Source organism: Heterodontus francisci, chromosome 34 (genome assembly GCF_036365525.1).
Source record: "Heterodontus francisci isolate sHetFra1 chromosome 34, sHetFra1.hap1, whole genome shotgun sequence".
Classification (NCBI taxonomy): domain Eukaryota; kingdom Metazoa; phylum Chordata; class Chondrichthyes; order Heterodontiformes; family Heterodontidae; genus Heterodontus; species Heterodontus francisci.
Window position 1 is genome coordinate 50,148,959 of NC_090404.1, and position 11,048 is coordinate 50,160,006.

At 42.3% G+C, this 11,048-nt stretch overlaps 1 protein-coding gene across 1 annotated transcript; it reads right to left on the bottom strand.

Moving 5' to 3' along the window:
- Positions 1-636: 636 nt before the first annotated feature.
- On the bottom strand, positions 637-1,467 carry LOC137348897 (thyrotropin-releasing hormone receptor-like). Its single transcript, XM_068014125.1, has one exon. The coding sequence runs from the start codon at positions 1,465-1,467 to the stop codon at positions 637-639; it is 831 nt and encodes a 276-aa protein (XP_067870226.1).
- Positions 1,468-11,048: the final 9,581 nt, after the last annotated feature.

Here is an 11,048-nt window from a genome sequence, read left to right on the forward strand (position 1 = left end):
ACCCTTCCCAATCACGTTCATCCCTATTGTTACCATGCCCTATGCCTGCCTTTCTTGGCCAATCAGGTATTTGTTCCTGTGGCTGTTACCAACCTTATATAATTACATAATATCCTTAATTTTAACACTGACTTATTTTCTCCTTATCTCAATATTTCTATATCCCGTGGTTTCCAATCTACTTGAGCGAGGCCTTCTACAGTACACATACAATCTCCAAGGACTTGTAACTTCAGCTGCAATGAACTTGATACAGCTTGACATCATTTCACACAATCAATTCCTCTACCTTGGCACCTTTCCTATTATACCCCATGTTTCTACCATATTATACTACGAATATTCTTTAGTATAGTTAAATGTTTAACAATCTTACACAAAGGATGGAATTTCTGCCCCCCTTCATGTATTTAGATAGACTCCAGGGCCCACGGAGCTGGTGGTACTTCACCAGACCTCAGTCAGCACGCAAGAATATGTTACAACACTAAACTGTGCGGTGATGCAGTGTTCCTGAGACATTCTTTAATCGTACAGTAGATAAGTGCACCAGCAAGTGGAGGCCGTGTGTGTCTTGGAAAAGAAAAGCAATGGATGGATAGGATGTGCAATTCATGCTGAATTTTATTATTTTCATCATGTCAATATTTGAACAATTAGACTAATTGGATATTTCACCCCTTTCTTTAACTCGACTCTGAATTTACTTTGGGTCCCTGCATAAATGAACGGGTTGATGCAAGAACTCAGAAACTGAAGCATATATCTGCTTTCCTCCAGAATAAAATGTGATTTGTTGAAGTTCGAACCAGAGAAATAACTAAGCTTCGCAATTCGGATGTAGAGGAAAGATACAAGATGTAACATATATAACAGGATGAGCGTACCCGAGACACAAAAGAGTAAAACTATGGAGTTTCTCCGCTTCTCCATCTCTGGGTCACTCTGATTCTCTCCAATGCTGTGGGTCCGGAGTCTCCTGCGAGCTCTGCTGGCGCTTCGAATGTGTCTGACGGTCAGTGCATTGAACAGTAAAATCAGTATGAATGGGAGACAAGGAGTTAAAATTTGGTGAATCCATTCAAATGCGACCCATACAAGTGACGTGTAAAATTTTATTTTTAGGCGGCAAAGCCTGGGTATATTATTAATTATATACACAGGTTCAAATGTAAAATACCATAAGGAAATTTTTACAGAGCTCAGTGTACAGACCGCTCCTACAACCCATGCCGCAGTTTTCTCAGTGCAATATTTTCTTTTCAGCTTCTGGCAGCAAATGGCTACAAATCGATCGAATGTGAAAGCCACTGTCAACCAGACAGAACTGTCCATTGCTGCATAGTTCATGGCAACACAGAGACTGCACACGGGTGTGATGGACAGGAAACTGGTTGCGAAATAAATACCAGCAATCCGGTTTATTATCACAGCAATTAAAATGACCTGGAGATCCGTCACCGCCATAGCTACCAGGTAATAAGTGATACATCTGGAGAGACCGCATCTTCCTCTTGACAGGATCGCAATCACTGCGAAGTTAGCTAAACGAGAGGGGAGGGGGAGAGAGAGACAGAGAGAGAGACTGAGCAAGGAGATGCTTGTGACAACTCCAGCGCTTCTGCTAATAGTCATCTGGGTTCTTCGGTGCTAATCTGAACAACCAGAATTGGCAGATGATGAGGTCACATTCGAGGAAAGGCCTCTCCTTTACTGAAGCACTTCCTCAGCACTGCACTGTGCTTTAGGTGTAAATGATCAGTATTATCCGATAGTGAATAATGAAATTAAAGCTTTGTGCTTTGGATGCGAGATGTGCCACTTAATGTGGAGAACATAATGGAGACGGCAACAGTCCAGGACATTTCCAGCTGCTAGGAGCAGTAAGAAAGTCCGGACTCAGCACCTATCACAGTAGAACCGTCAGCAGCAGCTAACGTCGAGGAGGAGGCCTGGGCTGAAGAAGTAAGAGTTATCGACAGCAAGCAGAAAGTCTGTGATCTGTGAGTTTGAGGAAAATATAGATTACTCATAAAAAATCCACTGTTGCATTGCTTGTATTTCTGTTAACAACTCAATGCCTAATAACATCGGTGTGGCACAGTGGCGCAGTGGTTAGCACCGCAGCCTCACAGCTCCAGCGACCCGCGTTCAATTCTGGGTACTGCACTGAGTGGAGTTTGCAAGTTCTCCCTGTGTCTGCGTGGGTTTTCTACGGGTGCTCCGGTTTCCTCTCACAAGCCAAAAGACTTGCAGGTTGGTAGGTAAATTGGCCATTATAAATTGCTCCTAGTATAGGTAGGTGGTAGGGAAATATAGGGACACGTGGGGATGTGGTAGGAATATGGGATTTGTGCAGGATTAGTATAAGTGGGTGGTTGATGGTCGGTACTGACTCGGTGGGCCGAAGGACCTGTTACAGTGCTGTATCTCTAAACTAATATCCATTCAATAAATGTATGCATTAATTTCAATCAGGCATTGTTCAATCGTTCAATATTCGCCATCAATGAAACTTTTTGGGAATTACTCTGACACTGTATCAATGAAACTTGTTGGGAATTACTCTGACACTGTGCATACCAACAGCACAATTGATCTGAATTACACTGTGATAACAGTGTGCCAATTAATTCACAGTAACAGTGTCAATACAAACATATAAAAATATTTACACAGTTACAACCGTGTGATAATACGCCCGCAGTAACAGTGTCAAAAGTCCAGGAGAGCGACTTTACGCTATGGTACCAGTGTGTTAATTCCCCTACAGTAATATTGTCAATAACACAACGAAACTATACTCAGATCGTGGGATGTTCGTGGCAAATATATGACATTATATAATTAAAGAAATGAACTGGTATCAGTCAAGACCAGCTAGTATATCATTAAAAGGTAGAAATTATACATGAAAAGTGAAGAAACTATGCTGGTAAAGGAGAGAAATGACACTGTTAAAGGGGAGAAATTACAACATTAATGATAATAAATTATGCCAGTAATGGGAAGAAATTATATCCTGAAAATTTAGAATTAATACCGTTAAAGTGGAAAACCTACTGTAAAAGGGGAAAAATTATACGAGTTAAAATGTAGAAATTGGCCCACTAAATGGGAAACATTGTACCGTTAAAAAAAAGAAATTTATACAGTTGCAGTGAAGAATTTATCACATTAAATGGGAGATGTTGTCCTGTTAAAGTGGAGAAATTATGCCATTAAATAAGAAAAAAATTATCAGCATGGTGGAGAAGCACTACGGCAAAATAAGAACGTGGCACAGCTACATAATATTTCCCTTCATTAATAACCACCTACAATACCTTACCTAGAACCCCAATAGCTGCAAGGATAGGATAGTAAATGGCAAACACCAGACTTTTTGGTGATCCGTGCATTTCTATCAGACGCTTTGATGCATTCTGCACTGCACTGAAAGGTTGTTACATTTATACCTGATGTCAGACTCCAGGGAGTTAAGTAGATGGTTTGTTGTATTACATTAATTACACGAATTGAAACAAACACATTAGTGAAGCTGATGCCATGCTCATGTTTAGTTTCGATGGAATCTAGTGTTTTCCCAGTCTGTGACAGTTCTAAAATAAAATACCCAGAAAGAACCTAGACAATGCAATGGAGAATCAGGCTGAAGATAGAAAGTACAAACGGGAAGTGAAATATTAACAAAGGTGCAAAGAAACAGTACGAACATTTAAAAAGGGAGCTGCAACACGAGTTGTGGAGATAGTTTGGGACCAAAGTGAAAATATTTTGGTCAAGGCAAAAGACATGCGGAGACACGACGCTATTTTTTCATTAGGACTTACCAAAGTAGAGGACTTTGCCAAAGTTATGGAAAGATGAGGAATTTGATGGGACCGTGCTTAAGATAAAATAGAAAATTCGGACATACTAAAAATTCCGGTGTACTTAAAGTTAAGACAACAGGTCCACAGTGTTACTGAGGAAAGTAAGGAGAGCAACTGCAGAGGTCGTGACGACAATCTTCCAATCCTCTTTAGATGTAGGGTGGTGTCAAACGACTGAAGGATTGCCAATGTGCCATGTTTGTGCAGAAAAGAGAAGGATAAGACTGTCAATTACAGGTCAGTCAATTTAATATCGGTAGTAGGGAAACATTTAGAAACAATTAACCAGGATAAACTAATTACTACATGGACAGGCAGACACTGATTAAGTAGAGTCAGCACGGATTTCTGTTAAAGGCAAATCGTCTTACACAAACGCTATTGAGTGTTCTGATGAGACAGCATAATGGGTTGGTCAGTGGAGTGTCGTTGCTATTGTTCTTATGGACTTTCAAACTGTGTTTGGTTAAGGACCACATGCTAGACTCGTAAGCAAAATGGAATGAAAGAAACACGGAGGCGAGTAGATGCAAAATTGGTACGTGACAGGAAACAGTCAAAAGCCGAGTTCTGCAGTTGCTGGAAATCTGAAATTTAAAAATAAAATTAAACAATATTAGTGGAAATTCCCAGCAGGGCAGACAGTACCTGTGCAGAGAGAAACAAAGTTAACATTTCAGGTTGATGATCTTTGCTGAGAAATAGAAAAAGGAAGAGATGCAACAGTTTAAGTAATTATAGAGGCATGGAAAGGGGAGAGGGGAAGTAAAAAAACAAAACAAAATGGAAAGTCTGTGATAGGGTCTAAGGCATGATAGGTTAAAGGAAAAAAAATTTCAAGGCAGAGAAAAACAAACGGTCATGGCTCCAGCTGTTTATTGAACTGCGGAGAGACGTCCAGGGCGTTCCACAAGGTTCACTGCTCCGACCACTGCTGTTATGTATTGCCAAAGACTTGTAGGTTGACAGGTAAATTGCCCTTAGTGTCGGTAGGTTGTAGGAGAATTGAGGGAAGGTGGGGATGTGGTAAGGAATATGGGATTAATGTAGGATTAGGAGAAATGGGTGGTTGATGGTCGGCACAGTCTCGGTGGGCTGAAGGGCCTGTTTCAGTGCTGAATCTCAGTATGACTCTATAACTCTAACTTAATGGCTTGTACTTGAGGGTAGAGGGCACAATTTTAAACTTTGTAGATGACATGAATCTTGTAAATGTCACAACGAGTTAGGAAGATACTGATAAACTTCAGAAGGAAATAGACAGGCTGGTGCAATTGGCAGACATATGACAACGAAATTTATCACAGAAAACTGTGAAGTGATACATTTTGGTATGAAGAATGACAGATAACAGATGCTAAAACGTGCAATTTTAAAGTGAGAGCAAAGGCAGGTAGACCTAAGATGTGCTTGTGCACAAATCTTTGTAGGAACACAGAAAACAATAGGAACATGAGGAGGCCATTCTGCCCTTCAGGCCGGCGCCACCATTCAAAAAAGATCATGGTTGATCATCTTATTCAGTACCTGCTTTAACCCCATATTCCTTGATACCTTTGACATTAAGAAATATATCGATCGCCTTCTTGAATATATTTAATGACTTGGCCTCCACTGTCATCTGCAGTAGGGAATTCCATAGGGCCGCTATCCTCTGAGTGAAGAAATATTTCTTCATCTCGGTTCTAAATGGCAAACACCATATCCTGAGACTGCGACCCCCTGGATCTGCACTCCCCAGCCATAAGGAACATCCTCCCTGCATCTATCCCGTCCAGACCTGTTGGAATGTTATAGGTTTCTATGAGATACCCTCTCATTCTTCTGAACTCTTGTGAATGTAGGCTTAGTCAACTCAATTTCTCTTCATACGTCAATCCTGCCATTCCCGGAATCAGCCTAGTAAATTTTCTTTGCACTCCCTCCATGGCAAGAACATCCTTCCTCAGATGAGTGGACCAAAACGGCACAGAGTACTCCAAATGTGGTCTCACCAAGGCCCTGTAAAACTGCAGTAAGGCATCCTTGTTCCTATACTCAAATCCTCTTGCAAAGAAGGCCAACATACCATTTGCCTTTATAATTTCTTGCTGCACCTGAATGTTTGCTTTCCGGTGGACAAGGACACCCAGATCTCGTTGCACCTCTCCCTTTCCCAATCTATCACCATTCAGATAATAATCTGCCTTTCTGTTTTTACAACCATAGTGGATAACCTCACATCTTTTACAATATACTGCATCTGCCATGCATTTTCCCACTCACTCAAGTTGTCCAAATCACATTGGAACCTCTTTGCATCCTCCTCACAGATCACATTCCTCCCCAGCTTTGTGTCGCCTACAAACTTAGAAATGTTGCAATTAGTTCCCTCACCTAAGTCATTAATACATATTGTGAATAGCTGGAGCCTAAGCACTGACCATTGTGGTACCACACTAGTCACCACCTGCCACTTGGAAAAAGACCCGTTTGTTCCTACTCTCTGTTTCCTGACTGTTAACCAGTTCACAATCCATGTCAGTATATTACCCCCAATCCCATGTGCTTTAATGTTGCACTCGAAATTCGTATGTGGGACTTATCAAAAGCTTTCTGAAAATCCAAATGAACCATAGCCACTGGTACTACCTTATCTATTCTACTAGTTAATCCTCTAAAAATTCCAGTATATTTGTTAAGCATGATTTCCCTTTCGTTCTGTCTATGTCCAATTCAGTTTCTGCTTTCTAGGTTTTCTGCCATCACATCCGTTATAATAGACTCCAGCATTTTCCCCACTACGGATGTAAGGCTAACTAGTCTGAAATTCCTTGTTTCGTTCTCTCCCTCCTTTTTTAAATAGTGGGGTTACATTTGTCACCCTTCAATCTGTAGGAACTGCTTTAAAGTCTCTAGAATTTTGGAAGATGAATCTATTATTTCCAGGGCCACTTCCTTTAGTACTCTGGGATGTAGATTATCAGGCCCTGGGGATTTGTCAGCCTTTAACCTCATTAATTTCCCTAGCACTATTTTTTTTTTACTCATACTGATTTCCTTCAGTTCCTCCCTCTCATTACACCATTGGTTCGCTAACATTTCTGGGAGATTATTTGTGTCCTCCTTTGTGAAGGCAGAACCAAATTATGTTTTTAATTGTTATGCCATTTCTTTTTTCCCCATTATCATTTCCCCCGTTTCTGACTGTGAGGGCCCTACAATTGTCTTCACTAATCTTTTTCTCTTCACATATTTATAAAAACTTTTACAATCAGTTGTTGTGTTCCCCACAAGTTTACTCTCATGCTCCATCCACACCCCGGCCCCGTAACTCAACCTCTTTGTCCTCCTTTGCTGAAGTCTAAGCTGCTCCCAATCCTCAGACTTGTTGCTTTTTCTGGCAATTTTATATGCCTCCTCTTTGGATCTAATACTATACCTCATTTCTTTGTAATCCACAGTTGAGTCACCTTTTCGGTTCGCTTTTTGCGCCAGACAGGAATGAATAATTGTTGTAATTCATGCACACGTTCTTTAAATATTATCCACTACCTATCCACGGTCAACGCTTTTAATAAAGTTCTCCAATCTACCATAACCATTTCGCGCCTCATACCTTCATAGTTTCCTTTAAATAGATTCAAGACCCAAGTTTCGTATTCAACTACTTCACTTTCTATCTTAATGAAGGATTCAATCATGTTATGATCGCTCCTCCCCAAGGTCCCCACACAACAAGATTGTTAATTAATCCTTTTTCATTGCACAATACCCAGTCTAGGATAGCCTGTTCTCCAGTTGGTTCCTCAACGTATTGGTCTAGAAAGCCATCATGAACACACTCCAGGCAATCCTCCTCCACAGTATTATTGCTAATTTGCTTTGACCAATCTATATGTAGATTAAATTCATCCATGATTACAGTTGTACCCTTGTTGCATGCTTCCTTAATTTCCTGTTTAATGCCATCTGCTACATCTTCATTACTGTTTGGAGGCCTAGAGACAAACCCCACCAACGTTTTCTGCCCTTTGGTGTTTCTTAGCTCCACCCATACAGATTCCACATCATGATTGTCCAGGTCAGTATTATTCCTTGCTGTTGCATTGATTTCCTCCTTTACTAACAACACTACCCCACCTCTTTCCCCTTTTTGCCTGCCCTTCTCAAATATTGAATACCCGTTGATGTTCAATTCCCTTCCTTGGTCACCCTGCAGCCATGTCTCCGTAATTGCAACTATAGCATAACCATTTATATCTATTTGGGCTGTTCATTCATCTACCTTATTGCGAATGCTCCACATATTAAGACGTAATGCCTTCAGACTTGTCTTTTAAACATTGTTAGTTATCGCAGCTTCATTTTGCACCACGGCCCCATTTGTTTCTCGCCCTTGTGATATTGTGATATTGTGAGCCTAGTCAAAAAGAAAAAGGAAGCATTCATAAGGACTGGAAGGCTCGGAACAGACGAATCCCTTGAGGAATGTAAAGGCAGTAGGAAGAAACCTAAGCAATGAGTTAGGAGGACTAAAAGGGGTCATGAGAAGTCATTGGCAAACAGGATTAAGGAAATTCATGGCTTTTTATACGTATATAAAGAGCAAGAGGGTAACTAGGGAAAAGGCTGGCCCACTCAAGGACAGAGGAGGGAATCTATGTGTGGAGTCTGAGGAAATGGGCGAGGTACTAAATGAGTACTTTGCATCAGTATTCACCAAAGAGAAGGACGTGGTGGATGATGAGTCTAGGGAAGGGAGTGTAGGTAGTCTGGGTCATGTCGTTATCTAAAAGGAGGAGGTGTTGGGTGTCTTGCAAAGCATTACAGTAGATAAGTCCCCAGGAACTGATGTGATCTACCTCAGAATACTGAGGGAGGCAAGAGAAGAAATTGCTGGGGTCTTGACAGAAATCATTGCATCCTCATTGGCTACAGATGAGTTCCCAGAGGACTGGAGAATAGCCAATGTTGTTCCTTTGTTTAAGAAGGGTATCAAGGATAATCCAGGAAATTATAGTCCGGTGAGCCTTACGTCAGTGGTAGGGAGATTATTAGAGAGGGTTCTTCGGGACAGGATTTGCTCCCATTTGGAAGCAAATGAACTTATTAGCGAAAGGAAGCATGGTTTCGTGAAGGGGAGGTCGTGTCTCACTAATTTGATTGAGTTTTTTGAGGAAGTGACGAAGATGATTGATGAAGGAAGGACAGTGGATGTTATCTATATGTACTTCAGTAAAGCTTTTGACAAGGTCCCTCATGGCAGACTGGTAAAAAAGGTGAAGTCACACGGGATCAGAGTTGAGCTGGCAAGATGGATACTGAACTGGCTCGGTCATAGAAGACAGAGGGTAGCAGTGGAAGGGTGCTTTTCTCAATGGAGGGATGTGACTAATGGTGTTCCGCAGGGATCAGTGCTGGGACCTTTGTTGTTTGTAGTATATATAAATGATTTGGAGGAAATTGTAGCTGGTCTGATTAGTAAGTTTGTGGATGACACAAAGGTTGGTGGAGTTGCGGATAGTGATGAGGATTGTCAAAGGATAGAGCAGGATATAGATCAGTTGAAGACTTGGGTGGAGAATTGGCAGATGGAGTTTAATCCGGACAAATGTGAAGTAATGCATCTGGAAGGTCTAATGCAGGTGGGAAGTATACAGTAAATGGCAGAACCCTTAGGAGTATTGACAGGCAGAGAGATCTGTGCATACAGGTCCACAGGTCACTGAAAGTGGCAACGCAGGTGGATAAGGTCAAGAAAACATACGGCATGCTTGCCTTCATCGGTCGGAGCATAGAGTATAAAAATTGACAAGTCATGCTGCAGCTGTACAGAGCTTTATTTAGGCCACACTTAGAATATTGCGTGCAATTCTGGTCGCCACATTACCAGAAGGACGTGGAGGCTTTGGTGAGGGTACAGAAGAGGTTTACCAGGATGTTGCCTGGTCTGGAGGGCATTAGCTATGAGGAGAGGTTGGATAAACCCGGATTGTTTTCACTGGAACGACAGAGGTGGAGGGGCGACATGATAGAGGTTTACAAAGTGATGAGTGGCATGGAGAGAGTGGATAGTCAGAAGCTTTTTCCCAGGGTGGAATTGTCAGTTACTAGGTTTAAGGTGAGAGGGGCAACGTTTAGAGGGGTGTGCGAGGCAAGTTCTTTACACAGAGGGTGGTGAGTGCCTGGAAATTTCTCCCGGGGGAGGTGGTGGAATCAGATACGACAGCGACGTTTAAGCGGCATCTTGACAAATACCATGAATAGGATGGAAATAGAGGGATACGGTCCCCGGAAGTGCAGAAGATTTTAGTTTAGGCAGGCAGCAAGATCGGCGCAGGTTTGGAGTGCCGAATGGCCTGTTCCTGTGCTGTACTGTTCTTTGTTCTTTGTCTTCTCTGTCTTCCACTTTTGCTTCTTACCTATCTGTCTTTCATTTATATCCTTGCTTCCATCTCTTCTACCTCCATGCTCAGATTTCCATCCCCCTCCCATTCTAGTTTAAACCATCCCCGACAGCACCAGCAGACACAACTCCCTTCCCCCACCACCACCCACGGAAATATGTCCCGTTGCAGCCCAGATTCAACCCATCCAGCTTGTACTGGTCCCACCTTCTCCCAGATGGTCCCAATATACCAGGAATCATAATCCCTCCCAATATACACCATTTCTCCAGCCACATATTCATCTGATATCGCCTGCTATTTCTGCTCTCGCTAGCACGTGGCACTGATGGTAATCCTGAGATTACTACCTTTGAGGTTTGAGTTTTAATTTACGCCCTAACTCCTTGTAGGATATCATCCTTTTTTTCACCTATGTAGTTTGTACCGATATGTACCATGACATCTGGCTGCTCGCCTTCACCCGTTAGAATGCCCAGCAGACATTCCAATACATCCTTGGTCCTCGCACCAGGGAGGCAACATACCATCCTGGAGTCCTTTTGCGGCCGTAGACACGCCTGTCTTCTCCCATTAGGATTGAATCCACTATCGCAATAGCCCTGCCACTCTTCTTCCTGCCCTCCCGTGCAGCTGAGCCATGCACGGCGCCATGAACTTGTCTCTTGCTGCTTTCCCCTGAGCCATCTCCCCAACAATATCCAAAGCGGTATATCTGTTAGACAGGGGGACGGCCGCAGTTGACTCCTGCACTACCTGCCTTCCTCTACTCTGTCTGGTGGTC